The sequence below is a fragment of the Gossypium arboreum genome, chromosome 10 (genome assembly GCF_025698485.1).
Source record: "Gossypium arboreum isolate Shixiya-1 chromosome 10, ASM2569848v2, whole genome shotgun sequence".
NCBI classification, from domain to species: domain Eukaryota; kingdom Viridiplantae; phylum Streptophyta; class Magnoliopsida; order Malvales; family Malvaceae; genus Gossypium; species Gossypium arboreum.
In genome coordinates this window covers 129,413,853-129,441,744 of record NC_069079.1, presented here as the reverse complement: position 1 = coordinate 129,441,744, position 27,892 = coordinate 129,413,853, and the positions used below count along the sequence as shown (strand labels likewise).

General features: G+C 32.5%; 7 protein-coding genes across 11 annotated transcripts; 2 read left to right on the top strand and 5 right to left on the bottom strand.

The window, feature by feature from the left end:
- Positions 1 to 252: 252 nt before the first annotated feature.
- Positions 253 to 2,392, top strand: LOC108452896 (uncharacterized protein At2g39920-like). Of its 2 annotated transcripts, none has more exons than XM_017750682.2 (4): positions 253 to 515; positions 1,135 to 1,286; positions 1,365 to 1,947; positions 2,049 to 2,392. In XM_017750682.2, exons 2-4 carry the CDS (start codon positions 1,217 to 1,219, stop codon positions 2,272 to 2,274), a joined length of 879 nt encoding a protein of 292 aa, XP_017606171.1. In that variant the 5' UTR covers positions 253 to 515; positions 1,135 to 1,216; the 3' UTR covers positions 2,275 to 2,392. The 2 variants fall into 2 exon arrangements, with proteins under 2 accessions (XP_017606171.1, XP_017606173.1); XM_017750684.2 differs by having other exon boundaries at positions 1,132 to 1,286.
- A 1,377-nt stretch (positions 2,393 to 3,769) lies between these two features.
- LOC108451589 (glucan endo-1,3-beta-glucosidase 12) lies at positions 3,770 to 4,929 on the bottom strand. The gene has a single exon (XM_017749265.2). The coding sequence runs from the start codon at positions 4,892 to 4,894 to the stop codon at positions 3,770 to 3,772; it is 1,125 nt and encodes a 374-aa protein (XP_017604754.1). The 5' UTR covers positions 4,895 to 4,929.
- A 1,154-nt stretch (positions 4,930 to 6,083) lies between these two features.
- LOC108452898 (LIM domain-containing protein WLIM2b) lies at positions 6,084 to 9,388 on the top strand. 4 transcript variants are annotated; one of them, XM_053020425.1, is made up of 6 exons: positions 6,084 to 6,381; positions 6,966 to 7,156; positions 7,999 to 8,098; positions 8,187 to 8,218; positions 8,317 to 8,406; positions 8,912 to 9,388. In XM_053020425.1, exons 2-6 carry the CDS (start codon positions 7,022 to 7,024, stop codon positions 9,122 to 9,124), a joined length of 570 nt encoding a protein of 189 aa, XP_052876385.1. In that variant the 5' UTR covers positions 6,084 to 6,381; positions 6,966 to 7,021; the 3' UTR covers positions 9,125 to 9,388. The 4 variants fall into 4 exon arrangements, with proteins under 4 accessions (XP_052876385.1, XP_052876386.1, XP_052876384.1 ...); XM_053020426.1 differs by lacking the exon at positions 6,084 to 6,381 and adding an exon at positions 6,473 to 6,685 and having other exon boundaries at positions 7,000 to 7,156; XM_053020424.1 differs by lacking the exon at positions 6,084 to 6,381 and adding an exon at positions 6,473 to 6,685 and having other exon boundaries at positions 6,994 to 7,156.
- Positions 9,389 to 9,954: 566 nt separating this feature from the next.
- Positions 9,955 to 13,676, bottom strand: LOC108452897 (probable sugar phosphate/phosphate translocator At3g11320). Its single transcript, XM_017750686.2, has 4 exons — positions 12,842 to 13,676; positions 11,498 to 11,601; positions 11,188 to 11,416; positions 9,955 to 10,507 (listed from the first exon to the last, which is right to left on the bottom strand). The coding sequence occupies exons 1-4, from the start codon at positions 13,280 to 13,282 to the stop codon at positions 10,361 to 10,363; spliced, it is 921 nt and encodes a 306-aa protein (XP_017606175.1). The 5' UTR covers positions 13,283 to 13,676; the 3' UTR covers positions 9,955 to 10,360.
- Positions 13,677 to 16,402: 2,726 nt separating this feature from the next.
- On the bottom strand, positions 16,403 to 18,501 carry LOC108452899 (60S ribosomal protein L35a-1). The gene is made up of 5 exons (XM_017750688.2): positions 18,350 to 18,501; positions 18,180 to 18,215; positions 17,122 to 17,350; positions 16,990 to 17,032; positions 16,403 to 16,632 (listed from the first exon to the last, which is right to left on the bottom strand). Exons 1-4 carry the CDS (start codon positions 18,379 to 18,381, stop codon positions 16,991 to 16,993), a joined length of 339 nt encoding a protein of 112 aa, XP_017606177.1. The 5' UTR covers positions 18,382 to 18,501; the 3' UTR covers positions 16,403 to 16,632; position 16,990.
- A 928-nt stretch (positions 18,502 to 19,429) lies between these two features.
- LOC108450761 (syntaxin-81) lies at positions 19,430 to 22,799 on the bottom strand. The gene is made up of 7 exons (XM_017748521.2): positions 22,528 to 22,799; positions 22,330 to 22,413; positions 22,150 to 22,254; positions 21,603 to 21,743; positions 20,622 to 20,864; positions 20,396 to 20,527; positions 19,430 to 19,614 (listed from the first exon to the last, which is right to left on the bottom strand). Exons 1-7 carry the CDS (start codon positions 22,603 to 22,605, stop codon positions 19,471 to 19,473), a joined length of 927 nt encoding a protein of 308 aa, XP_017604010.1. The 5' UTR covers positions 22,606 to 22,799; the 3' UTR covers positions 19,430 to 19,470.
- A 1,105-nt stretch (positions 22,800 to 23,904) lies between these two features.
- Positions 23,905 to 27,692, bottom strand: LOC108450295 (proline transporter 2). The gene is made up of 7 exons (XM_017747853.2): positions 27,201 to 27,692; positions 25,760 to 25,984; positions 25,588 to 25,682; positions 25,318 to 25,507; positions 25,002 to 25,129; positions 24,703 to 24,918; positions 23,905 to 24,628 (listed from the first exon to the last, which is right to left on the bottom strand). Exons 1-7 carry the CDS (start codon positions 27,286 to 27,288, stop codon positions 24,251 to 24,253), a joined length of 1,320 nt encoding a protein of 439 aa, XP_017603342.1. The 5' UTR covers positions 27,289 to 27,692; the 3' UTR covers positions 23,905 to 24,250.
- Between the last annotated feature and the right edge of the window lie 200 nt (positions 27,693 to 27,892).

Sequence of the window (27,892 nt, the reverse complement as noted above, 5' to 3'; positions counted from 1 at the left end):
TTGAAGATAAAACTAATTGAATCGGGAACTAGTGGTATAATCGGTTCAGTTATTAAAATATTGTATGTGAGACTTTAAAATTGTCAATTTTTTTATTTTCAAGTGATTATATGAAATAATTTCAGAGTATCACATCATCAAATTTTTTTATTTTTTCTAAATTTAGGGACCAAAATGAATTTAATTGTCAATTTCAAGTACTAAAATTGATAAAAATATATATATATAAATACTGATCTAAAATATATCTGGACAAAATAACGTCTAAACTCATTTGAATTTAATCATTTTTGCAAAAATGGCCATTGGCTATCATCATTTACGAGGTGCCAAAAAAAAAAAAAGGGAAGTTTCTCCACGAGAAAGAAAGTTTTTCATTTACTTTGTTTAATTTTTTGGTCTTTTAGTTCAGTTCTGAACTTTTAATGTTTGATTTTCTTACAACTATAACCCCAACTTCTTCAGATGCCTCTCTTTCACCTTCTGTATCTCTCTGGGTTTTGCCTTCCTTTAAGGTTAGTTTCAGATATAGTTTTTTTCTCCTTTGTTTTATGGTTACTGGTGCTTATTTATGGTTTTTTTTTGTTTTGTTTTTTTTTTCCATGTCTTAAAAGATTAAAAGATGAATTGGGTTTATCGATTTAGTTTCGGATAGAATCAATTTGAATTATAAAAATTTCCGAGTAATTTCAATTTCGGATCATTTTCGATTTGAGTTATATCTGGATAGGTTTCTTTTTCTGTCAATATTACTTGTCTGAATTATAACATTTGAAACATGATGAGAATGAACTCAGATTTCAGGATTTGAGTGTTAGTTTCAGACATAGATATGTTAACATTTTCTCGATATTTCCACGTTATTCGAGGGTGAAGATTGTATTTTTACCTACATTTAAATTACATAGTATTAGGCACGAAAAATCGCCTTAATTAATTGTTTTTCTTTTAGGTAAAAGCATGACGAAGATTATTATATTAAAAGTTAAATTGTATTTTACTCCCTTTGCTCTTTGATTAAAGGGAGAAAAATGCAATCTAAATAATATTACATGTGCCTCCATGACAAATTTTTACTTTCTTTTCATGTGCCTATAAATGTAACAATGAAGCTAAGAACATTTGTTGTAGCAGGTGACCCTTCTATGATTTGGAAGGAATCTGAACCAAGAAATATTCGCAGTGCCGCCGTGTTATCGAGCTAAATAGAACCACTATGTCGGCTTACGGCCATCAAATGGAACGCGAATTCTCCGCTCAGAGTCTTTTAAGCAGGGGAAACACCGGTAATATGTCGCTACTTGAATTCTTATACCTGAATACCGATGCTTTTAAGTATATCTTGCTTGTAATTGTTTAACCAGGAACCGAGATGGGAAGCCGTTACGTCTCCGAGTCGGGATTCTACATGACATCTTTCGCCGCAACGATCTTCATCGCCAGTTTAGTAACCATCGGTGTCCTGTTAGTAACTTCAGTAGTTTCATTAGCGGTAATGTTGCAATCATGCGAGAATAAAAGCAAAGGAGTCGTGGCGACGATAGATAAAGCCAACGATAATCACCATTACTGCGAGATTCTCGCCCTCCACGGTGAGCTCAACGGCCTTAAACCCGACAACGTCCCTCCGCTCTGTAGGAACCTCGCCGTTCAATACATCGAAACAGGAGGATACAGAAGTGACTTGGATTTCGTAATGCGTATGATCGAAAACTTTTTCGATACTGTTTCACCGTCGAAAAATCAAACGGATGCAGTCTTAATAGACATCGACAACATCCTTGTGTCGGATCCGAGCGTCCAACGGATACTCGAATCGTACACGAAACTTCATTCTAAAGGATGGTTATTGATTCTCTTATCAAGAAAACATGAGAAACAACGACATGTTACCATTAAACACCTTAATTCTATAGGATTTAATGGTTGGTCTTCATTGATTATGAGGTAAAAAAAAACTAAAAACAATTCTTATTATCTCTGCATTGTATTTTTTTTTTTGTGGGAATCATCCATGCATTGAATTTCCGGGAAAATTTTGTTTTCAGGTCGGATTTAGAAATGGAAATGGAAACAAGGGAGTATTTTTGTAGACGAAGAACTGAAATGAAGGAACAAGGTAATGAAATAATGAGTGTGATTAGCAGTCAAATGGATGCTTTAATGGGGTTGTCATTGGGAATTCGGCTTTTTAAGCTTCCAAATCCTCTGTATTATAATTTTGAAAATAACTATGAAAGCAGGATCCATGGGCTTGTACAAAGCGAAAATTAGATTCTAAGTGAAAAATTAAACCATTTAATTTTGGATCGGGCTTAGGTTTTGAAATTCAAGGTCGGAAACTAGTTCAATTCGTTTTCAATTTTATGATATGTTAATTTATTTTATATAATGTCTATTTTTACTCATAATTAGATTTGTTTATAGGTCGAGTTATTCACCTAAACTTGAATGCTCATATAAAATTTTAGAAGGTTTGGACAAAAATATTGAGCAAAAAAAAGATAGGTTCATTTAAAATATGGGTTGGGCTCGAGTTAGGATGACTATATATAAAATTTGGATAAATTAAAAAACATATAAATTATTTTTAAATTTGATTTAAAAATTAATATGGACAAGCCTAAAATGAACTTAGGTTAGTCATTTACAAATATGAGTTAGATTAGGTAAAATTTTAAACTCATATTTTGAGTCAAGTTGATATTGAGTAACCATAAAATATGTTAATATCATATTTAGACTCGGCTTGAACTTGGCCCAACCCAACCTATGAACACATCTATCGATAACTCCTCCTCATGCCTTAAAACTAACCTCGATTCTAACCCAAAATTTGACCCATCAACTTCATCTATGCTATTGTTCATTAATTTGTATTTTTAAATGGAATAATATTTGGTAAATTATCAGTAGAATTTTTAGACTCCATAAGTAAAATTAAAGATTGACGAGTGTCCTATAGGGTATAATAATATTTAAAAAACAAACATTTGAAAAAATAAAGACACATGATAATTTTTAAGATTACTTATGAAATAAAAAATACACTACCAAAGGACTAAATATTAATCTTTTTCAATTAAACTTTCAATTAACCATATAAACAAATAGTTTAATTATAATTTTAGTCCCTTTGAAATTTAAAATTTAATCTTTTTACTTTAATTACCATAACAATCATCTAATTCAATTTAACATGATTTAATCTTTTAATTTTATGGTATTAATTGTAGGTCCAAATCAAGAGCAAAGTTAAATTGATAAAAGAACTTTGAACTATTGACAATTTTAATGATCAAAATTGATATTATTTCATTTAATTAAGGAATTTCAAATTGATAAATTTTGACGCGAACCTACGTCCTCTTATATTGATAAAAATAGCGATGCCAATCGAACTAAAACCCAATCAACAGAATTAAATTGTATTAGATTAAAGTAAAAAGATCTATATGAAAATCATATATCTTCAAAGACTAAATCTAGAATTAAATCTAAATCAACATACATAATGAGTCAAAATCACATACCTAGTGGCCTAAAAAGAGCTAAACAAAACCTCATCCACCATTAGCTAGAATGAAAATCATCATGGCAAAAGCTAGAATGACACACAAGAAAAGACCCAAAGTTCAAAATTAAACAAGGAATAGTAATATGAAGAACAAAACTAGAGTCTCATTCACATTCAAGCACATCATCATAAGATGATAAAGTCATGCAGAAATGTACATAAAAAAACCCCATAGAAAAAGATGAAAACAATCTAAGGCAGAGCATAGAAAATAGCAATCAAAAACAAGAAAATCCCCATTAACCCATAGTTTTTAACCCCACTAGAAATCTCTACATTGAATTTCCTAGTCATATTCTCTGTTAAAATCCCCCATTTCCTCCCTTTTACTTTGTTATTATCATTATTACCTCCTTCATGATCCATCAATTCATAAACATATACCTCTGCTACCCCATCTTTCTTCAATGGTGTCCCGACCCCTGATTTCAAATGCCTTACCAATCCTTTCAAATACATCTCGGCGTACGCTTCATTCGCTTCGACTTCCCCGGCTTCACCTCCACCGCTCGGCCAACCGGTTTCAGCTACGATTACCGGAACACTTTCGTACCCCATTACCGCCATTGCTGTTAAAACGGAATCCGCCATCATGTCGAATAGGTTGAAGTATCGGACTCCGGTGACTAAATCGTCTCGGAAATTGAAAGGGTAGTCTTGAAACAAGGCGAATCCGACTGGGATTTCGCTGTTGAGACGGTAAAGATTGTAAGGGTAGAGATTGATCAAGAAAGATGAGTTGGTTTCTTCCAAGAATTGGAGTAAGGGTTTTATGATAAGGTCGCCGGCTGGTTGTTGGAATTCGGCGGAGGAAGGTGGGAAAGCGGTGGTAATGGTGGAAAAAAAGGAGAATGTGGTGGAGACGGGGATTTTTTTGATACCTAATTCATGGAGAGCTAAATGGAGGTTCCTCATTGCCGGGAGCAAATAAGGGGTGAAATCTTGTTCCGCGACGGAATCAAGGACGGCGTTTCCGACGGAAATGAGGGTGATTTTGGATCGAGGGTAAAAAGGGAGGATGTGACGGTAAAGCCAACGGAGAGCAAGGGAACGGTTAGCGGCGACGGCGGGGAGAAGAGGGTTTGGGATTGAGAGGAAAAGGGAAGTGTTGGTGAATGCAAAGGCTTTGATTAGAGAAGGGTCAGCGTCTGGGAGACGGACGTTAGGGATCTTGAGGGTGGAGATGGTAGCAGAGATCTTATCCGGCGGTGGTGATGCGGTGGTAGTGGTGGTGGAGTAAGTGACTCCGATTGAAGGAAGTGAAAAACTGAAGTGGATGAAGGAAAGTAGGAGGGAAATGAAGAGAAAAGAAGGCATTGTTTTGAGAGCTTCTTTTCTTTTCTCTGTTTGTTTGGGAGGAAAGAAAATAGAAAATGGAAGTGAAAGACTTTTTAAGTGAAAGGGAAAGCGAGAGTTAGTTAAGCACTGACAGTTAAAGGTGTTCGTTACTTTAGGCGGGAAAGTTTAGTTATGTTTAGGTGATGATTGAGTGCGGAAAGCTGTATTTTAATTTTTAATCTGAACCGTTGCATATACATCCTTTTATTGATGTATTTGGGTTCGGATCCCATACTATTAGGTTTAGCCTGTGTGAGTTTGGATCTTATGAAAATTATGGATCTGTTTATGGGCTAGCATTGGTTGATTTGGGCCAAGATATGGGCTCTCTTTTTTATCAATTTTATTTTTTAGTTAAATTTAACAATTAAATTTTTAAAAATAGTTAAATCGTTTTTAACTGAAATACTAACTAAAGTATCCAATTTTTATCAATATAGGCGTGAAAATTCACGTGTACTTTATGTTGACACAGCACTATTTATATCATATGTTATGTCAAAAATAACTTATAAATTATAAAAATGTTTAAAAATAAAAGTTCATAAAAATTCAAATAAATTAGCACGAAATATATGTGGATTGTTACATAAGCTACCATATTTAAAAATTTAATGTTTTAGTCAATATCATTAAAAAAAAAAGTAATTTGACTTTCTTTTTTAAATAGTTAATGGTTAAATTCGACTCTTTTTAAAAGTTTAGAGGCCAGATTGAAATTTGATGTAAAAATTAAATGTTAAATTTTACATCAAGCCTTTTTTTTTAAATATAGATAGTAAAATTTTTTAACTCCAGAAACCGGGATAAGATAAATGTCTAATGTGTTTAATTGATATTTAAAAAATAAATAAATTAGACATGACATTTTTTTTAACTACTACTCAAAGTCACATTCCTCATACCAGCTACCCGGAATGAACAAGCGAAAGGCAACTACTCAAGGAAGTTAACTATCCACTCCTCTAGACACTCGATCTTCTATTAAAGCTCACGTGAGATCAATTGCTTCTACTCTAGAGTATAAAATGAATCACATATATTTTCATCTCATCAAAAGACATCTATCCCATACATTCTATAATGAAGAACTGATTGTGGATTCACTAAGTTAACACCATTTGTATAGTACTTTATCTATAAATAACCCCCAAGACAATGAAGAGGAGATACACTCTCGAGCATACAAACCTACACTCAGACAACATGCCTGCAGCATCTTATCATCACATTCTTTTAACCTACAATTCTTATATAATCTCCAATTCTCCACCTCCACTAGCCCACCATAATTTGTCTAGAGCTTCTTTTTTGGTGCTTACAAATAGCATGCCTTAATTAGTCATGTATATTTGCTTTTTAAATTTTAAATTAGTAGAATTTTCCAAATATTTATTAAAGAAAAAAATATCTAGAAAAAAATCCTGACAGAACATAATTCAGTTAAAATTAACATGAATCCAAAGGTATAGAAATCGACATGACACCAACGTTGTCAAATAATCAAAGCCACCATAGTTGAGTTTGGTTGAAAACAATGACTTGTTCAATCCATCAAACCATATAATATAATATTTCTTATATATTATATATATATATTATTCTCTTGTTTCTTTGAGTTATTTCCCAATAATTTCTCATTATCTATTTCTTCTCTAATTCCTTAGAACACCCTTTTGACTCTTTTACAGCTTTTGAACTTTCTCTTTAATTTGATTTCATTTTTTTGTTCATCTTATTTCATAGATCCAATACTTCCTTCTTTCAAAGGTACATTTTTCTTTTTAATCCCTTTATTTTTTAAAGTTTCAATCTTTGACTCAGTTTTTGTTTACTATTGGGTTTAAGCTCTCAAATTAGATAATCTAACTGGGTTTTGCATAAGAATTTTGTTTTCATTTATGATTCCTTTTGAAAATCCCAGATTTTAAGGATTAGAGTTCATGTTTTTGTTTATGGCTCCAATAAAGTTCTAAGCTTGATAGCTTAATTTGTTGGATTTTTTCACAATCTGATTCTGAAATTGTGTGTGTGTGTTTTTTTTTTTTAGTATTAAACAACAAAATATTGAATTGAAGCTCTAGATCTAAAGCATATATTGGAGCCATGTCTTTTATTGGTACCCAACAAAAATGCAAGGCTTGCGAAAAGACTGTTTACCCAGTGGAACTTGTATCAGTTGATGGGGTTCCTTTCCATAAATCTTGCTTCAAATGCAGCCATTGCAAAGGGACATTAAAGGTAGCTTTTTTTAAATTGCTTTTCCTATGATTTTGCAGGTCATCTGTTTGATTAAATGTCAATGTTAGCTGAATATGCTTGTCTTTAGTACATTTGATTAGCTTTGAAGACAATGGTATATGAAACTATGAAGTATCTATTGCCTTTTGTCCGATTTTCAGCTCACCGGTAACTCGAACACGATGAGTTGTTCATGTGGTAGATTTAGTTAATAGTTTTCGGGTTAGTTCATTAGCTCTTGGTTAGACTCTGTAATCAAATGTTTCTCAAAGCAGTAACTCAAACACGATCATTCTAGGTTCTTCGAACGTGACTTGTTTACGTAATATATTCAATTAATGAACTTCGTTTGGTGTATGTAATGAAGTTTCCGGGTTAGCTCAGTAGCTCTTGGTTAGACTGTAAAATCAAATGTTGCTTTAACTCGAACACAATTGTTCTAGGCTGTATGAAAAAGAGTTGTTTGCGTGATACATCCAGTTGATGAACTTTGTTTGGTGTATGTAATGAAGTTTTCGGGTTAGTTAAGTAGCTTTTGGTTAGACTGTGTAATCAAATGTTTCTTTAACTCAAACATGGTCATTCTAGGTTCTTTGAACAAGAGTTGTTCGCGTGATAGATTTGGTTATGAACTCTGTTTGGTTTATGTAATGAAGTTTTTGGGTTAGTTCAATAGCTCTTAGACTGTGTAATCAAATGTTGCTTTAACCCAAACACGATTGTTCTAGGCTCTGTGAACACGAGTTTTTCACATGATAGATTTGGTTGATGAACTTTTTCTTGTATGTAATGAAGTTTTTCGGGTTCTAATGTAACCACTTGGATCTTATATCTATCTGCAGTGGGGTAATTACTCATCAATGGAAGGTGTTCTTTATTGCAAGCCTCATTTCGAGCAGCTATTCAAGGAGGCGGGTAACTACAACAAGAATTTTCAGTCACGTAAGTCTTTTTTCATTTTCTCTTGCTGGGTGGAAGTCATCAACATTATTTTACCGGTTTGATTTGACGTTAATTTTATTGTCTGCAGCTGCCAAGTCAGCCGAGAAGTTAACTCAACTGGTAAATCTACCCTGCAACATTGTTTATGTTTGATTTGAGTAGAAAGTTGCATTATAGGAGATTGCTTGCTGATTCCCAATAGCTTGTGTCGGTTTCAGACAAGATCGCCTAGCAAAGCGGCTGGCATGTTTTCCGGGACACAAGACAAATGTGCTACCTGTGGGAAAACTGCTTATCCACTCGAGAAGGTAAAATTTGAAGATCTCATTAAGTCATTGTGTTGAAAATGCATCTTTTTTTAAGCGATTGTAAGGTGGCCATAGGGAAGGGCAGAAATGATCATAGGTATTAATCGCAGCATGGGGGGAACACGCAGGATGACCAATGATCAACCTCCTTAAGTTTATACTAGTCATCATCGATTTTTAACTTTATGAGGTTTATCCCAATGAAATATACTTTGTTTCCCTCTTGCATAAGTTAGGTGATCTCAGGGTGTCCTTGTTTCGTTAGCCAAGTTCTCGAACTAATCAAATCCAGAAAGCATAAAGCCTGTAGTAGTTTCTTTAGACATGCAGGGTTAGTGCAGCTTGGTTTGCCTTCTACATTATGCTTTATTTCATGCTAAAAAGGGGGCACCTCTCGGAAACGAGAGGTATGAATCGGTTTAGAATCATGCACATTCCATTCAGAATAACCAATTGCTCCCGTAAGGATCATGAAATGTGGCTTCTTTGTGCTTAATTTTGATAGGTAACAGTGGAAGGTCAATCTTACCACAAATCATGTTTCAAGTGCTCTCATGGTGGTTGCCCTATAAGCCCTTCAAATTATGCAGCACTTGAGGGCATTTTGTATTGTAAGCATCACTTTTCCCAGCTTTTCAAAGAGAAAGGAAGCTACAATCATTTGATCAAGTCCGCATCGATTAAGCGCACAGCCACCTCTGTTCCAGAAGCTTCATAGAAATCCCTTTTTTTCATGTTTTTCTTTCTGTTCTTGTGTTTGCTGGATTTTTTTCCTTATGAATCCTTTGATTTATGTTTATGAACAAAAAAGGGGAAGAAAAAACTTGAATTTCCTCTATGGCTTATTCACCTGCAGATATGTAATGGCATTTTATTGATGGATGGATATGCAATCTCCAAATTAGAATTTGTAAAAAAAACCCTTGCTTTGTTTGCATGATACTACATGTTGATGTACTTTTGATGTTTGCCTTGCTTTAAAGTTCCTCTCATCTTCATTTTCATGTACATGAATGTATATATGTATGCATGTATGCATGCATTCTCCAAATTAGAATTTGTAAAACATCCCTTGCTTGCTTGCATGATACATCGTGTTGATGTACTTCAGATGTTTGCCTTGCTTTAAAGTTCCTCTAATCTTCATTTTCATGTATATGTATGGATCTATGTATGTATGCATGTGCATGTATGTATCATGCATGCATAGATGGATGAGGATATGCATTCTCCAAATTAGAGTTTGTAAAACAACCCTTGCTTTGCTTGCGTGATACAACATGTTGATGTACTTTTGATGTTTGCTTTAAAGTTCCTCTCATCTTGATTTTCATGTACATGTATATGCATGCATGCATTCAACATGTTAGTGTTTTGACTATCAATGATAGCATGTATGGAACCTTTTTTGATAGGCAAATTGCCTGTTATGCATGAATGCACCATATGATAACTTCATGAATGTTTGATGTTCTAAATACATCATCATATACATTCATAATTCCCAGCATATAAAGAAACAAGATATCAACACATTAAACAAGAAAATGGTAAAATTATGATTTTTTTTTCCTTTTTCCATTCATAATCAATATTAGAAATGTTAATAACAGATAACACTATGTAAAGACCAATTCTACAACCTTTTTTTTGTTCTCTTTTCCTGAAAGAATTTAAAAAAAAAAAAACATAAAAATGAAAATCGACCAAATCCGGCGCTTATTCGAGTTTCCTAATGGTTGACTAATCCTGCATAATGTCAACGATAAAAAAATACGAAAAAACCAGTTTCCCAGGCTTTTTAGGGAAAATTTTAAAAGAATCTAAGGTGCAAAATCCATGTCATCATGTTGCTACCACATCATCCTCTCCGAACATTGTCGATGTTCTTTGCAATAAAAGGAAATGAAATATATGACCGGTAACGTACGTACCGTGTTTTCCCAGGATAGTCTCATTTGTTTCGTTTCTTAGCTTCACTGTAGAGTATTACCCCAAAGACTGTGAGTGTATAACCGAGCATTCCAGTGACGGAAACTGGGTTTCTAAAAATTAAAATAGAAACCACCACAGCTACTGCTCCTTTTGCATTTCCTAGAACCTGCAAGAGCAAAACATTTCAGCATCCCAAAAAGCTTAGCTTAACGTTGTTTTGAATATAGGCAATGGTGATGCCAAAACAAAGGAATGCGTATATATGAAACCGACTGACAATAGTTACTTATATGGAGAGTCTATATCGATGTTCGAAGCAGGTAATCCTGGTAAAAGTATCATGGAGGCCTTGCACTAAGAGTCAGTTGCATTTTGTTCTCACTAATAAAAAAGTGAGCAAATTAGTCCCTATACATTAAATAAAAAGCAAATTGGTCCTTTTTGTTAAAAGCTTCGTCTATTTCTACTGTTAAAAACCGGTCGATATACATCGGAATGAGGTACACGTGACACGCCACATTTAACTTTCTGGTTATTTTATCAGCTATGTCAGTTTTTAACAATAGAAATGAATTAAATTTTTAACATAACGAACCAGTTTGCTCTTTGATCTAACATACAATGACTAATTTGCCTATTTTTTGAGTAAAGGGGGCAAAATGCAATTCGACTCCTAATATAAAGGCCTCGATAGTACTTTTACTACCTAAACCTTCATAATCTAGCAAGTCTACTTATGTCAATTTAATTCCATTACACATAAAAGGTACAGAACGAATTTAATGAATTCCTAAAAGCCGAAAATTTTGGGGAAAAGCCAGCCATAAGTAATCACGCATATCATACCTGCAAAGTGAGGGCGCTGGTGTGCTTTGTGACCAAAAAGTTGGTCAAATTCACGAAATAAGCGAGTGCTGAATTGAATATTAGATACCAAACGATCTTCATGTCATCTCTAGCAAGGGCAATGGTTATACCGACCACGTTTTCTTCCATAATGAGCGCTGCCGGAAGTAGAAACACAACAGCTATCGGTGCCATGTAGAGAAGGAGGTTCATGGAATTCAGCTTCTCGCTGAAATAAAATCACAAGAACTTTTCAGTGCTCGTTCTAATCCCTGAACTCAACATAAGAAAAGCTATAAAATCTCCTTACCCTTCGGAAGAAAGTAAAATTCCTTGTAAAACCGACTTGAGAGCTCTTGCAGCGGTAGCTGCAACGCACATGATGAAACCAAATAGATGGAAACTCGGTTCACCCTATGGCCATGGAAGAAGAAAAGCATATTAAATGTGAATAATGCAGAATACGGGGTTTTAATTTATAAAAGGTAAAAGGAGGACATTTGACGGTTTTTTCAATCAAATAGAGCAGAAAAACCCAAGACCAGACACTTCTAAATGCCACAAACGAAACATAGATTATGGTACTAGATACCAACAATTGAATAGAACTTAAAGCAAATGCCACAGATAGTAGTTTTTTTACAGCTTTTACTACTCATAATTGTACCGTTTTTGCCTTGCAACTATTCAATTTACAAAATCCGAGAAAGGTCAGCATATATCACTTTCATTCAAATCATGCCACGTAATCACATTTCTAGAAAAAAAACTGAACTATTTATTAATTCAATCAATCATCAGAATATGATTTATAATAAACACTTGAGCTTTTCTTAAAAAACGAATCCGTGGCATGATTTAAACAAAAGTGACATATGCTAACATGGCATAATTGTTCCGAATTCCAAATGGGATTTAAGAATCTACTTCTTTCCAGCTAAAGAACACTTTTAAAACCGCTTATATCAAATCAAAATAGCAGCTTGAAATCATATATAGCCAACATAGTTCAATTGAAATAAAAGAAATCCTTTAAGCATTCTATTCTTATCCTCCATAAATATGAAGCTAATAATATTCCCATTATCCAATAGAAAATATGAAAGCTTTAACAAAATTTCAACATGCTATTCATCCATGGAAGTACCATGGAAGCTCCTGTACTAAGTGAGATTGCATTGCATTTTGCACCTCTGGCCTCTACTCAAAAAAAGACAAATCAATCCTTGCATTTCATCCATTTTTTAAGTTAAAAACTGACATAAGTGACATGTAGCGTGACATATGTATCTTATGCTAAGGTACAAGGCTAGTTTTTAACAACAGAGATGAATGAAATTTTTACTAGAGGGGCCAGATTTCCTTTGATCTCAAACTCCTAATACAACACCGTTCAAATCCTTAATAAATCCCCTAAAAAGGCTAACATTTCCATTAACCATAAAAAAGTTATAAAAGTGACAAATTTAGCAGGCAAAACAACACAAATTTCAACAAAATTAACAGTAAAAGCCATTTCTATAATTAAAAGCTACCAATTTCATTACCTAAACTATAAAAATAAAAAATAAAGGCAACCCATTTTCACTACCAAAAGAGTAAAGCTAAACAATTCATTAACCAACAAAGAAAAATTGGACAAATAAATACATACCCCACTGGCAATGATAACACCAGTAACAACAGGCACAAGTGTAAGGTAAGTAAGCCAAGCCTCCCTTTTCAAAGTCATTAAGTAAGCAAAGACCGCGGTGAAAAACGGCGTCGTAGCACCGATAGCCTGGTTGAAACTAACCGGCAAGTACCTCAATGAGATATTCCCAAACACCACCGACACACAAAAGACCAAACTCAAAGCCGAGATCTTCAAGAACTGAACCCTAGATCGAATCGTTTGCATTGGTACCATTTTCATCCATGCAATCGCGATATAGCTTAACAATGAACAAGCTGTCATGTGACACATGGTTAAGAAAATTGGGTATTTGAAGCCATAATTGCTTAGTAAATACTTGTTTAATAACAACACTCCAATATTGGACGAGTACCAGGATGTTACTAGCCCGATCGTGAAGAATCTCGAATTGGTTTTCATGGTTTATTGAATTTTTCTAAATTTTTTGGTGTTTTGAAGATCTGGGTATCTTTATTTTGAGGGAAAAGAAAACTGGGTTTTGAATATTATAAGGAATTGTTTGAAGGTGGATCTGAGTTGAGCCTGGGAAAATTATGGGGGGGGTGGAGGGGGCAATAATTTGATGAAATTTAGGTTATAAGGATCTAATTCCAAGGATTCAAGCTTCTCATTATAAAATCAAGGGACTAGAAATTGAAGAAAAAAATAGAAGATTTTACTAAAAAATCTAAAAAAAATCAAATTTTAAAAGAAGAAGAAGAAGAAAGTGGGTTTCTCTCTCTGCAAATTTCATTTGAAAGAACAATGTGAATATAAATGATAAAAAGGATTTTAAAGAAGAGAAGGTAAACGAGTTTGTATTTAATTTTTATTTGGTTTTGGTTAGAATTTTTCATAAGTACTTATAGTTTTAAAAATTTAAGATTTAGTCCCTATATTTTTGTTTCGAGATTTAGTCCAACATTAACACTGTTAAATTTGTTTGTATGGTATTTTGAAATAATAAAAGTACTATTAATAAAAAGTACTAACTTAATAGTCAGGTAATAAAAATTTGGTGTAATTAACCTAAATTTAAGAAGAAAAATTAAAACGATATCAATTAGACCTAAATTTGAAAGCGAAAAAATAAATGACTAAATTCCTAAATATAAAAATACAATGATTAAATTTTAAATTTTTGAAGGGCATAGGAACTTATGATGCTATTTAACCTTTGGTTTTTTAAAAGGAAGGGTTATTAATAAATTATTTTTATTAATTATTTTCATTTTAATTAGGAAACTATTGTGATTTATACAAGGAATTTTTTTTTTGGGTAATAAATTAGATTTTGTTATTTTTTGTTTAATAAATTAGATTAGAATCAATTCAATATTAAAAACTTCAATATATCTAAACTTAAATTTGTCGACTGAGTTTTAATTCGATTGACATAGGTATTATTGTTAATACAAGAGAACGTTGATTTGAATGCGTTGAAACACATTATCTTCCTATTTATGGGTTGGAAGGGGTTATGGGTAGTTCTAGACATTGTGTCAAAAAGAGTTAATATGATCAAAAACTATAATGAGATTGTTTAGAAAACCTTTAAACTAAGATAAATGATAAAATAATTGCAATTATAGCCCCTCGTAGTGATTAATTAGTTAATTTAAGCCTTTTATAACTTTTGATTAATGAACAAAAAATCATTTTTAGACGCAGAAAAATTATATAATGGCCCTCTCAAAATTTTGAGACTTGAGCCTCGAAGTTTATATTAATTAAATTCTTTGAAATAAAAGTAAAAGGACTAAATTATAAATATATAAAGAATACATAAACTTGAAGTATATTTTAACCAAAATGAAATTCTCTATATTTACATTTATAACAATTTTTTTTCAATAATTTATTAAATAATCTTAAAAGAATGCATTTCAAATACATGCATAGATTCCATTCTTTATTTTGTTGTTTAATTAAGGCAACAATAAAAGGGGAAACAGTTTTTTCAGTCCATTGACCCAAATAAATTTTACGTTATAAAAAAAGTTAATTCCACCATTCATCCATAAACTATATATTCCGTTCTAATTTGATTTTTAAACTTCAAAACATTCCAATTATATCCTAAACTCTCGAAGTTATATCAATAAAGTCATTTCATTACTAAAATTATTAATTGAACGGTAAATAAGATGTTAAATCTTATCTGTCATAGTTTCCCCTTAATGGGTCTACCGTACACGAATTGTTAATCATTAGGCTCGCTTTAGTGGATACCTTAAGAAACAAAAAAAAAATGAAAAACTTAAAGAAATTCAGTTTTTATTTTTAAAAGATAGGCATTAATATTTTATTTTATTTTTTAAAATTTGTCATTTTAAATTATGTCACTTAAAATCGATATATCATTTAATGATTAAATTAATAGTTTTAATAATTGAAGGACGTAATTAATATAACGTCAATAGTTTAAAATGTCCGATACAATCAACTCAAAAGAAAAATCCAATCAATGTTTCCCCTTTTCTACTTTAATACATTTATTATATGGACTTTTCCTTTATTCTTGGATCAATTTTTAAAAAATTTATCCCTTTCATACTCATACATATACAAATTTATTTCATAAGGGAAATTGGTGCACTTTGAGTGTAATTTTTATTCAATTGGGTTTGCCAAGGAATTCTACAAGTCCACATGCATGCATTTACGTAAGATGTAATTTACTTTATTTGCACATTAACATTTATTAGCTAACTAAATTATTGGTTTTTAAATCCGATTAAATCGAATGCCTACCCAATAAATATTTGTTTATTTTTTAATTTTAAAATTCAATAATTTTAAAATTATAAAACATGTCATGATTCATATAAAATATATTTTAAAATTTTAAAATTTATCAAAGAAACTTTAACTCGATTGACATTGTTACCGTGTTAACAAGATATGATTTAAAATACATTTAAATACATATTATCTTCTAATTTATAAGTTTGAGATATTTAAAGATGATAATAAGAATGGTATAGAAATTTTAATAGAATTAATAATTTATGACACGTTTAAACAAATAACACAAGAAAAGTAGACACCACATGTATTATCATAATTTTTTGTCTAATTATGATTTTAGTCCCTCGATTAAACTCAGATTTAAGATTTGATACTATTTGGTATGATCTGATATAATGTTATTGATAAATGCATATTGATAACATGTTGAAGTGGTTAAAAAGATCTTTTTTTTGTTAGTAACTTTCTTACGGTCAAAATAGAATTTTCTTACAGTAAAAATCTATGTCATCACTTTAATGACATTAAAGTGTTCACAGATTTCGACCTACTTAACATTTTAAAAGTAGAGGACCAAAATATACAACTTGAGCAAGGTAGAGGGTCTAAAACCATAATTTAACCGATATATTTTGGATTCAGAATTGCATGTAAATCAAACTACCATGATAGATATGGTGCATCTGACCTGTATGAATATGGGCTTCGAACAAAAGTTCCATGAATTCGGGCTAACCTGACCCGACCCAACACTTCGATAACGATATGCATGGTCCAAGAAGAACAAAGTTGCTATTCAGTTCCATAAATGATTGATTACCCAAAACTTCGAAGTCCATGAACAAACACGCAAAAAATCCGAGATAGAAGAGACATTTTGGACAAAAGCGGAGTTTCTATGGTAGTAAAGAAACAAAATGACTGTTCGAAAACAAAACAATTCAACGAAGTTTGTAAAACCTGGTGGAAAGGCAGAGTCACTTGAGTCATCGATCGAATGCCGTCAGGCGTCTAGACAACTGCATGGAAAGAAGAAGATACAACATTAGGGAGCTTGGACAAAAGGTTTGAATTCTACATGGGAAATGTTCATAATTATACGAGATTCCACATTTAGAACGACAGCTTAATATCGCTATAATAACGAAGATAAAAGATGATGGATTGTTTCAACCGTAGCAACAATCGGGATCACAAGGACGCAGAAACGACAAAAAGCTACAACATAAAAAATCAGTAAAGCTGAATTATGCCATGCGGTGGCTAGAGCTGATACAACTGATATATGAATCATTATCGGTACTATCATTATACATTCATTAAAACGACCCGACAAATCAACTAACAAAGATCATAAACCAGGAAGTCGACATTACCTCAAATGTTGCTGGGGTACATGAAGACTCTGACTCTATCTCCCTACAAAGGAACGAAAACATAAATACATGTAAGACTAAAAGCAGAATGTACATAAACCGATTAAGTAACAACAAATATAACACGCTTACCATAGATTTAGGGGGAAGGTTCGACTTGAACTTAGCACGAACGACACCACTGTTACCATGCGGTCTAGTTACCTTGCCCCAAATGCAGCGATAATGCGAACCATTCTTCTTCACCTTAGCCTTGTAAATATAAGCCATACGCTTGCCGGCATACCAAGCTACTTCCTCTTTGGTGTTAACTCCCTCAATTTGGATTAATGAAGTGTTCGGATACTGGTTTGACTTCGACCTAACACCCATCGGCACCGAACAAATCATAAGCACCAATTTCAAAAACAAGGCAATAAAAGGAGGAAAAAAATTTCAAAGAACAATATATAACCTGATTCATCATTTAGTTAACACAACTAATTACTTTTGGTTAAAGTATCTAGGATGTCCTTGTATTATTGGGACCGGATCAAATTAGTGCCTCTATTATTAAAGGGATCAATTTAGTCCCTATACTATTAAAAAGAATCAAATTAGTCTAGATGGTAAAAAGAGTTAACATTTACCATATAAAAAATGTCTTGAAAGATATTTCTTTCAATTCCAGTTCAATACCAAACAAACTATTTCAATTATAAAATCATAAAACTTTAAAATATTAACTTTGTTAAACAGTAAATGATTTTTTTAACAATAAATGCTAACTCTATTCCAATTCTTTTTAATAGTACAGGGACTAAATTGATCCATTTAATAGTAGAGGGACTAAATTGATGAAGTCCCTATAATAAAGTGACCTCTATTGTACATTGACCAATTACTTCCTGTCCAACAAAGCAAACCCTAGCAATTCAATCACACAATTAACCCTAAACCCTAACACAGTAAACCGGCTAACGTCCCTATAATAAAGTGACCTCTATTGTACGTTGACCAATTACTTCCTGTCCAACAAAGCAAATCCTAGCAATTCAATCACACAATTAACCCTAAACCCTAACACATTAAACCGGCTAATGTTACTCAAACGTTAATTAAGTACTCAATTTCTTTTAAAAAAAAATTCTCTAATTCCTAAAACAAAAGAAAAGCTTAAGATCAATTAAAACTGTTTAGAGTTTTATTACCTCTTGTAACCCAAGATGGTTCCTCTTACATAGAGTCTGCAAATGGGAAACAAATAGAAAACAATTTAAAAAAATAACAAGTTAAAGCTAAAAATTTTAATAACATAAGCTAAAAACGAAAATTAAAAAAATTAGGGTTTTGAAAGAGTAAATGCAAAGATCAAAATGACCTGACTCGCTCCCCTTGGCGTCCCTTCACCATTTTCTTTTTTCCGATTTGGAATCTGAGGTTTACTCCTTTTGATTTCTGATAAAGGTGGCTGCACAGGGTAGAACTAAAAACCCTAATTTGGGGGGAAGTTATATAACGGAGCTGAAATATAAAAGACAGTAAGTCCAACGTATAACCATATATGGATTTGGGCCTTAGTATTGAGTCATTGGACCTTTTGGAAGAGTGATGTTGTCTTTTTTTAACTTTAATATGTTCAGTCAGTTGGTTCGGTTAACTCGATTAGTTTACAATTTTTTATTGTAATTTTTTTTTAACTATATTTTGAATTTGATATAAATTTGATTTGGGTTCATCGGTTGGGTTCGTTTTGTAAATTGGATTAGATTTGATTTAAATTATGTATTATATATTTATTTTACTAAAAATAATATTTATTAAGTCGATTCAATCGAGTGATTCAATTATAAAATTTAATAACCGATAACAGTTAAGCATTTGAACATCTCCTAAATCGGCCGAAGCCGAGCTTAAAAAGTTTTTGAATTAGAAATGACCAAATTCAAAAGGACCAAACTTGATATAACCTGACTTCAAAAAATACTCAAAAACCCAAATGATTCGAAACTTAAAATGCCATAAACCCAAAATACCTCAACTTTTTCATCCCTAATTGATCCAACCCAGATTGAAAGAAGAGGTTTGATATCTTGGGATTACTTGCATCACAAAACTCTTATCTTAAACTCGACTCAACCTAAGCAAAATCTGATGCGTTAAACAAGTAATCCAACTCTTAAACAAATCTTGTTCGTAACGACTACCATATATATATATATATGTATGTATATCTCCATCAATTTGCACATTTGCCTAAAACATATAATGTATACTTCAGCTGAACACAAAAAAATTCAACCTTGTTTTCTTCATAAAGGAAAGGGAACTACAGTAAGAAAAAACTCACACTAGTTTTGCTTTCAAAAATTGTTAGATGCTTTGCCCCATCAAATCTACAAGGAAAAGATTGGGACTTTTTTTTTCTATTCTTTTGGGGAAAGAAAAAAACAGATCAGTGTATTAAAAATTTAAAATGGTAAAAAAAGTACAATTTTGTTTTTAGTTATACCAGTCAAGAAACAAGATTGAAAAGGTAAGAACAAAGAAGAAAAGCACTAGAAAGGTCCGGCTACTGCGGTTCCTTTGGATAGCTTGTGAAAGCTCTTTGTTACCAAGCTCTACGTTTTTTGTTGCTTCAACGGCCTGCAGGAAGACATAAAAATGGTGGTGTCGATTTAAAGGTTGCATAAGAGGAGGAAAAAATTGGAAAGCCGATGCTTAGAGCTGAAAAAAATATGACACTATCTCTGTAAAAGTATTATAGAGGCCCCTGTACTATAGGCAAAATAGTCCCTATATATTAGATAAAAGAGTAAACTAGTTCTTTTTGTTAAAATTTTATTAATTTTTACTGTTAAAAATTGACATGACTGACGAAATAACCAAATAGTTACATGTGGCATGCCACTTGTACCTTATGCTGACATACAAAAACCAATTTTTAACAGTAAAAATGGATAGAATTGTTAACTGACGGATGAATTTGCACTTTGATCTAACGTACAATGACTAATTTACCCATTTTTTAGTAGAGGGGGCAAAATACAATTTGACTCCTAGTACAAGGGCTTCTATGATACTTTTACCCACTGTCTCACGCTGAAATGCCTGATTCAATTACTGTAATGAACTATCTGACCCTAGATGCTTTTCGATAATAAACATTGTAAACTAGAAATATCGTCCCATAAAGTGTATCTACTTCATTCACTTTTCAATAAAAGGACATTGTAAACTAGAATTACCGTCCCATAAAGTAAATCCAGCTAATACAATCGAACTTAATCTAATCAGGTTTCGTAAATGAGATTTTATGATGTTAAGTGAATGAGTAACAATGGATTAATATAGGAAAAGGAAAATACAAGGTTAATATATTGGCAGTGCAAAGAGAAAGTGAATGTGCAGCGGAACGTTTTCACACCTGATCATAAAGATGTTCTATCTGTTGAGCTTGCTGCAGAACATGTGTGGACATGAGATGATTTAGTGCAGACATCTCCACCATTTTAGTTTCGGTGTCCTGAACAGCGTCTAGAAGACTAGTCAACTCGACCTATATAAATAAGCAGAGCAGTTAGTATCTATAGAATGGAAAGTAGTCAAAACTTATTCTATATGAAACCTACAATGGAAAGTATTCTGATTACCTGAAGAGCACGGGTTTCATCGTCCAGTAATTCCTGTTGGACTCTAAGAGGTTCAGGTTGATTCTCATAGGTCTCTCTGTGCTCCAAGTTCAATGGTTTAGAGGTATCTATAGAATTTGAGTCAACAACCTTCTTAAGTTTTCTTCTTGGCATTGCTCTATTGATAGCTTCTTGGAAACGAACAGCTCTCATCTGATCAAACTGTGCCGTGACCGAATGAAGTTTCTCACTCAAAATTAGTACCTGAATATTAAGGAAGAGCACAAATGTTCATTCATCAAGCTAACAATACCACTATCTTTCTTTTTATTAGAGAGATGAAGAAAACAGTACCATGCAAAAATAAAAAGTTATCGAAAGAACAAATGCCGAGGCCATAAAATATTATTACAAGGGAAACTCAAGTTATCGCGTAAAAAGATGAAAAGAAAAAGATAAAGACTCGAATCTTGATAAGATCATTTAGCTCCTATCGGAAAAGAGACAAATTAGAAGGTAAAAGTACTATGAAGGTCCCTGTAGTAGGAATCAATTTGCTTTTTGCCCCCTGTACTCAAAAAATGGGCAAATTAGTCTATGTACATTAAATCAAAGAGCAAATTAATCTTTCTATTAATCTTTCATTCATTTCTACTGTTAAAAACTAGACTTTGTACGTTAGCATGCAGTATACGTGGCATGCTACATGTCACTATATGGTTATCCCGTCAACCACGACAATTTTTAACAATACAAATGGATGAAATTTTTAACAAAAAGCACTAATTTGTCTTTGATCTAACGTATAATGATTAATTTGCCCATTCTTTTGAGTAAGAGAAGGCAAAATGCAATCTTACTCCTAGTACAGGGCCTCCATGATACTTTCACCCTTATAACCAATTCTTTAAATCAATCAACTTAAGGTGGACAGTTTTAGAAAGTAGACAAAGTCCTAGAACCAATTCGCTTCGAAAAACAGTAAGAAGAGTTTAACCTTACCACTCCATGTTTGTGCGCTATCGTATCAGCATTCGAGGAATCCCTAATCCCAAGCCACCCCTTCGAGCTTGCCTCTTCATCATTTATACAATTTTTGAGAACATCAATTTGTTCTTTGCAAGCTTTAACAAAAGCAGTAACCTGCAACCAATTCTGCCTTAGTAACATAGGAAGTAAACAGTCTAATACTCACAATCACGAACTTCAATTAATTCAAAAATAAAAATTTTCCGGTGTATCAAAAGCAACAAAGAACTGAATACAGCCGAACACTTCCTCTCTCCGGAAATAACCGCTATATACACACACCCCCTATCATCAAAATCTACACCTTCCCATTTGGTATGACTCAATAAAGAACACAACACCACCAAAAATCTGAAATCAACTAAAAAATTCTTAATCCTTTAAATGCATAAACAAATTTTACCACATCAAAATGCATTACTACCTTAGAGTTATAGGTGGATTAAAGCAAAATTTCCCAAAAATTTGCTAATCAAACTAAGAACAGTGTAATGTTGGAGCAAAAGCATGTAAACATTACTTCATGTTCAATGCTGTCCCTTTCTTGCTCAGTTGTTCGGTGACGATCCACGTAATCTTTACGGTGCTTTAACAAGAACTGATCCAAAGCTCCGATACTCTCCAACTAATTAAAAAAGCTCAAACATTAAAAAGAATTCCCTCTTACAAAAAAAGAATTTCGAAATTTTTTGCAATTTACCGTTTTGAGTGCAGATTTAAGAAAGGGCGTCCTTTGCCGTGGTTTATGGATTATGAAAGACGCCATAATTGCTGCTAATTTAGACTATCAACAAAAAAAAAAACAGAATCCAACACAATTATTAAAAACTAATGAAAAAATATCAAAGATTTAAATTATTAAAAATTTACAAAACTAAATCAAAATAAAATCGATTACCTCGTTGAAACCTGATGAAATTGCAGATTGCCGTACAGCGTCTTTGAAATCTTCAGTCCGATCTCTGAATCTCGACATATTTTTGTAATTTTCAATTGCTTGCTCTTTTTCAAATTTCGTTGTGAATTTAGGGTTTTTTTATTTGCTCTAAAAAGTAATTAAATACTTTAATTGGATTGAAAATCCAGAACTGAAGAGAAGATTTGAAAGCCTAGGAGAAGAAAACGAAAATCTAGAGAAAAGAGATGGAAAAAGAGATTAATGGTTTAAAATATTATAAAGATGTACATTTTCAATAACTCACCCTCAATTTTAAAATTATGCAAATTAGTCCTTCTAGACAAATTAATAATTTAGAATGGTATTTAACTATTTTAAATATTAAATACTAATTTTGTTAAAATTTAATTTTTTTATTTTTATTAGTATAATGAATAAATTAATAAATTTAATAATAAAATAACTTCTTTTAAAGGAAAAGCATTTTTGTCAAGTGTGTGATTTTTAATTAAAAACATTTTTATTCCTCAAAAATAGATATATTTTTCAATTTTTAAAATGAAATAGAAAAAATTTATCAAAATAGTTGCACTAAAAATTATTTATCGAAATAGAAAGAGTTTTACAATAGAGATAGTGAAATATTTATCTTAAAGTTCACTCATTTTTAATTTAAGAGCAAAATGCCGATACTAATTTGCTCGAAACAAATAAATTTTGTGCCTTATCAATATAAATAAACTAAGCACTCGTTTGAAATAATTTAATATAATCTTTAAATCGGGTCAATATTGTTTCAAATCAAAATTTTATCTTTCGACGAATTCATGTAAAATTTAAATTCTTAAAGTGAATAACTTCAACGAGCTAATATTGTCTTTACATTTTTAAAGCTTATTTTGCCAATAATGTTTCAATCATTAACTTCTACTATTTACAAATTTAAAATTTAACTCATATACTTCTATGTTTAAAAATTTTAATCTCTTTATTTTCAAGATTTTAAAATTCAAACTCAATTGTTAAACCGTAAAATATTTTTAAGATAAACTATCAAAATAATCACTTTTGTTTACCTCAAATTACATTTTAGTCACTTATATTTGAAATATTACGTTTTAACCACTTATGTTAATAGTTATAATATTTTAATCACTAAACCGTTAATTGTTATTAAAAATTTTGTTTAAAATAATCATTTAACGTGTTACGTCAGCTTATCATTACACAATTAGCGACAATTAACGACTCTATGACCAAAATATTACAACACATTAACGTAAATAACTAAAACATAACATTTCGTAAACAAAAAATGATTACTTTGATAATTTCCCCTTATTTTTATTGAAATAAAAATTTCCCATTCATAGCACATTTTCATTAAAACAACACATAGTATTTTTTATTAATATTTCCTTCACAGTACTTTTTAAACACAGTTTTTATATATATACCAAACTATTTTTCTAACAATACTAAACTAGCCCTTATTCAACATCTAGTTGAATCAGAGGTTGCGAATTAAAAAAGAATACACACTCATCGTAACCGAAAAAAAAAAATCACTCGAGCGATGGAATACGTAATAATATTCCATACAAACTCGAGGTTTAACACGGTCAGCGTAACACATGCACATCCCGTAACAACCCCGAGTTCGTAATCTCAATATCTGCAACCCCTTCATCTTCATCAATTCATTAATTTACGAGCATTATCGTCACACGTCGGCGAATATATGATACTCTTTCGAATCCACAATAATAAGTCTTATACCTGCAACTGTGGCTGCAACAGACATGAGTGCAAAGAACCCAACATTTAACCAATGCCATGATTGTTGTAATGAACTCAATTTGTTCTTCTTCGCCATGAGGAACATGTGGTTCGCGAGGATGAATGTTAGAGGGAACGTGCTTAATGCTCCCGTTAGGCTCTCGAAATCTCCAAGGAATGGTAACATGGCTGATACTAGCGTGCTGATTGTAAGGTAGCTGCCTCGAGCTAAGATTCGAAAGGCTATGTTTGTTACTTTCAACGCACTTCCATGGATCCCAAACTTAGTGTCTAAGTACTCGTAAGCTGGACTCGCGAATATCTACAGGAAAAGAAGAGATAGTTAGGATCGGGTTTCTTTTTTGATATTATGAACGGGTATATATATACACTTACGTGTAAAGCGATGACGGATTGTAGGAAAGCGGACATGTTTGCAGATGCCTTGACCCAAAGTGGACCGGTTGCACTGTTAAGTAAATATGTTGGTGTTGAAGATCCGTAAGCCCAGTAGCCGATGAAGGTAACGGCATACATAGGTACAACTCCAACAGAGAACTGAAAGTATAAAGCTTTCAACATGTTCTTCACCGCAGGCTGCCTCACTGTTGCCTGTTAAACAATGACTACAAATTAAACAATAATTTAATTGAATTTTGGGAATTCTCCCGAGCGGGATATAATCTGGCACCTACCTGTATTTCGGGAAGCATTCCGGTGTTGAAAGCAAAAACGAGATTTGCAGATGCCCCGATGGTTGAAAAAATCCGGCTGGTGGTTGATGTCCAATGTATGGTATAATCTCTAGGCGCAGCATTAAGTCCTATAACAGCACAAGATTCGTTATTTCCGTATTAACGCAGCAAAAACCATAAATTTTGACCAACAATATCAGACAAAGTGAAAAACAGAACGAAGGCAGGCAAATATCAAGCCGGTTTCATACATATAATTGCATAGGCATATGAATTCCATGCAAAAAATAAAAACACGAAAAATGTTGGAACTTACCATCCTTAGTTGCCAGCACACACGCCACAATGATATATATCAGGCTGAGAACCGTTGAACATCCTAGCCATATTCTTAGAGACGAGAGATGGGGCGTCGAAATGGCAAACAAAATACACACGACTCCTTCTATGGCAATAAAGTGCGGAAGCTTCAAAGTATGTTCCTCGTTGAAAAGTACATAAAAAGCCTGCATTGCATATCGGTATGTTACCGATTCCCGACAAAACTTTGAGCAATTATAACTAAAATATAACTACAGGGTCTTACCTTTAAAGCAGAACCACCCAAAATGAGATACCCGATATTAATCATGAACAGATTGACGTATTGTAACGCCCACGTAATATAATAAGCTTCCCTACCTATTGAAAACGAGACGATAAGCATACAACGTATAACGACAACATTAATGTTCATTAACATTAATTAAGGCTCATACCATATATTTGTCCTGCGAGATCTCGGTATCTGATATGCCTCTTCCCATCAAATTCATGAAGCTTGGCGACAAGCATGTTTGCGTATAATGATACCGCGGTGGCTAAAAGCAAACCAACTACACCTCCGACCCAACCAAGAGGGACCATGATGGTTCCAGAATATCCCAAGACAAATACACTGTTGATTCCAGTGGTTAAGACAAAACCAGCTTGGAACCATGAATCTGAAAAACTCACCAAAAAAGGTCAATGAGCTCAAATCGTAAATCAAGCTTAATCAGATCAAAACTCACTCGAGAAGACAATCAAGAACTTGATTCCAACAAAGTAGGCATCTTTTAAGGTAAAAAAGTGATGATTTAGTAACATTTTGCAGCAGTAAATACAACACAATAACGGAAAAAACAAATATCAAAGAAAATAAGGGCTCTATACACTGCATTTTGCCCTCTGTACTTAAAAATGGGCAAATTAGTCCCCTTTAGATCAAAGGATAAATTGGTCAAGACCGGTCAAGACCAGTTTGCACTTTGATCTAAGGTATAGGGATTATTTTGCTCAAAAAAAACAAGTGCCTCCATAATACCTTTACCTAGTCAGAACTCAGAAGACCCAAAAATAGTATGAAACAGGAACTAAACAAAGGAAAGATAAAATTTTGCAGTAGCAAACACAACACAATAAGGGAAAGTACAAGAAAAAGTGTAGAAATTCAACAAAACATGCAATAAAAGACCATGGAAAAACAACACAACGAGCTATTTGGACTGTACAAAACCATTACCATAATGAAAAACACCAAGAAGATCAACATTTGCAGCAGCAAACACAGCATAATAAGAGAAAAAATAAATAAATGTGTTGAGATCTAACAAAACATGCAATAAAAAGACCATCAAAATCCCGGAAAGATAGAACTTTTAGGGATCAAAGTATCAAATAAGATAATCAGAAGACCCCCAAAAGTAGTATGAAAAATATAACATTTTGCAGCAGCAAATACAACATAATCAGATGAAGTAAAAGAAAGAAGTCTTGAAATCCAACAAAACATGCAATAAAAGACCATAGAAGGATCATTTAAAAATCCCAGAAAGATGAAACTTTGTGGCATCAAATTATCAAAGAAAATAACAATCAAAATACCCGAAATTATTATGAAAATGCCACAAAAAAGTGGTGAAAATCCAACAGAAACTTGCAATAAGAGACCAAACAACAATCACAATGAAAAATCCCAAAAAGAAAATAAAAATCATAAACCCAAAAATAAACTACTTTTTCACCATGCAAACAATAAGAACATCAAAATCCCAAGATTAAAAAATGAACAATCCAATCAAATTTCAAAAAGGAAAAGAAAAATCCAGAATTAGAAATAGAACAATCTTCAATATGGGACCAAAAAAAAAAGAGAAAAAAAAATATATATATATATACCAGTGCTAATTTGATGGGAAGTTTCAGGGACATGAAGAGTTAACTTATTAATATCATCATCTGGTTCATCACCATTATCAGCTACCATATTTGGCTCACTTTTCCCTTCTTCTTGAAAGAGCCAAACAGTTTCCCCTTGTTGGTCTTCTTCTTGTTTATTTTCTTCAACAAATATATCTATGAACGCCAGGGTTGCTAATTGGGGGAGAAAATCCTTCTACTTTCTTTCTTATTGAATTTCTATGTCAGAGAAAAAAAAAACTTAATTACAGTCAATTAAAGATCCTTTCTTTTCCCAATAACAATAAAATTTTCAATTCTGAAATCTGGGTTTTCTTTTCAAGAATCTAAATGCTCGTTGGTTTGGTAGAAGAAAGTAATGTTTCAGTTAACTTGCCCTTCTGGTTTTTTTCTCTCTTTTGAGCACACATTTCTATATATATATGAACACGAGGATGTGTACAAGATTTTCCGGGAAAATAAAAATCTAAACAAAACGGAAACAAAAATATATCTTTTTACTATTTAATCAATTTCTTCGGATTAAAAATTTAGGGTAAATTGCACCCAAAGTCACTAAATTATTAGTAAGTTTCTGTTTTGGTCACTCAACTTGAAAAAGTTACAAAATGGTCATTGAATTATTCCAAAGTTTTTATTTAAGTCGCCAAAGTGTTAAGTTTTTTTAAAAG

Bases quoted from the DNA above. Each gene is read 5' to 3' on its own strand.
- LOC108452896 (XM_017750682.2), top strand. From the start codon at position 1,217: ATGTCGGCTTACGGCCATCAAATGGAACGCGAATTCTCCGCTCAGAGT. The intron at 1,287-1,364 runs GTAATATGTCGC...TTGTTTAACCAG, and splicing joins TTTAAGCAGGGGAAACACCG to GAACCGAGATGGGAAGCCGT. The intron at 1,948-2,048 runs GTAAAAAAAAAC...TTTTGTTTTCAG, and splicing joins TGGTCTTCATTGATTATGAG to GTCGGATTTAGAAATGGAAA.
- LOC108451589 (XM_017749265.2), bottom strand. From the start codon at position 4,894: ATGCCTTCTTTTCTCTTCATTTCCCTCCTACTTTCCTTCATCCACTTC.
- LOC108452898 (XM_053020425.1), top strand. From the start codon at position 7,022: ATGTCTTTTATTGGTACCCAACAAAAATGCAAGGCTTGCGAAAAGACT. The intron at 7,157-7,998 runs GTAGCTTTTTTT...ATCTATCTGCAG, and splicing joins ATTGCAAAGGGACATTAAAG to TGGGGTAATTACTCATCAAT. The intron at 8,407-8,911 runs GTAAAATTTGAA...TAATTTTGATAG, and splicing joins CTGCTTATCCACTCGAGAAG to GTAACAGTGGAAGGTCAATC.
- LOC108452897 (XM_017750686.2), bottom strand. From the start codon at position 13,282: ATGAAAACCAATTCGAGATTCTTCACGATCGGGCTAGTAACATCCTGG. The intron at 11,602-12,841 runs GTATGTATTTAT...CCATGGCCATAG, and splicing joins GTGTTATCATTGCCAGTGGG to GGTGAACCGAGTTTCCATCT. The intron at 10,508-11,187 runs GTATGATATGCG...TTGCTCTTGCAG, and splicing joins CCAGCGCCCTCACTTTGCAG to GTTCTAGGAAATGCAAAAGG.
- LOC108452899 (XM_017750688.2), bottom strand. From the start codon at position 18,381: ATGGTGAAGGGACGCCAAGGGGAGCGAGTCAG. The intron at 18,216-18,349 runs GTCATTTTGATC...TCCCATTTGCAG, and splicing joins CGCCAAGGGGAGCGAGTCAG to ACTCTATGTAAGAGGAACCA. The intron at 17,033-17,121 runs GTAAGCGTGTTA...GTTCCTTTGTAG, and splicing joins ACCTTCCCCCTAAATCTATG to GGAGATAGAGTCAGAGTCTT.
- LOC108450761 (XM_017748521.2), bottom strand. From the start codon at position 22,605: ATGTCGAGATTCAGAGATCGGACTGAAGATTTCAAAGACGCTGTACGG. The intron at 22,414-22,527 runs GTAATCGATTTT...TTTTGTTGATAG, and splicing joins TTTCATCAGGTTTCAACGAG to TCTAAATTAGCAGCAATTAT. The intron at 21,744-22,149 runs GTAATGTTTACA...AATTGGTTGCAG, and splicing joins GGGACAGCATTGAACATGAA to GTTACTGCTTTTGTTAAAGC.
- LOC108450295 (XM_017747853.2), bottom strand. From the start codon at position 27,288: ATGGTAGCTGATAATGGTGATGAACCAGATGATGATATTAATAAGTTA. The intron at 25,683-25,759 runs GTATGAGCCTTA...CGTTTTCAATAG, and splicing joins TCTCGCAGGACAAATATATG to GTAGGGAAGCTTATTATATT. The intron at 25,508-25,587 runs GTAAGACCCTGT...TATGCAATGCAG, and splicing joins TGGGTGGTTCTGCTTTAAAG to GCTTTTTATGTACTTTTCAA.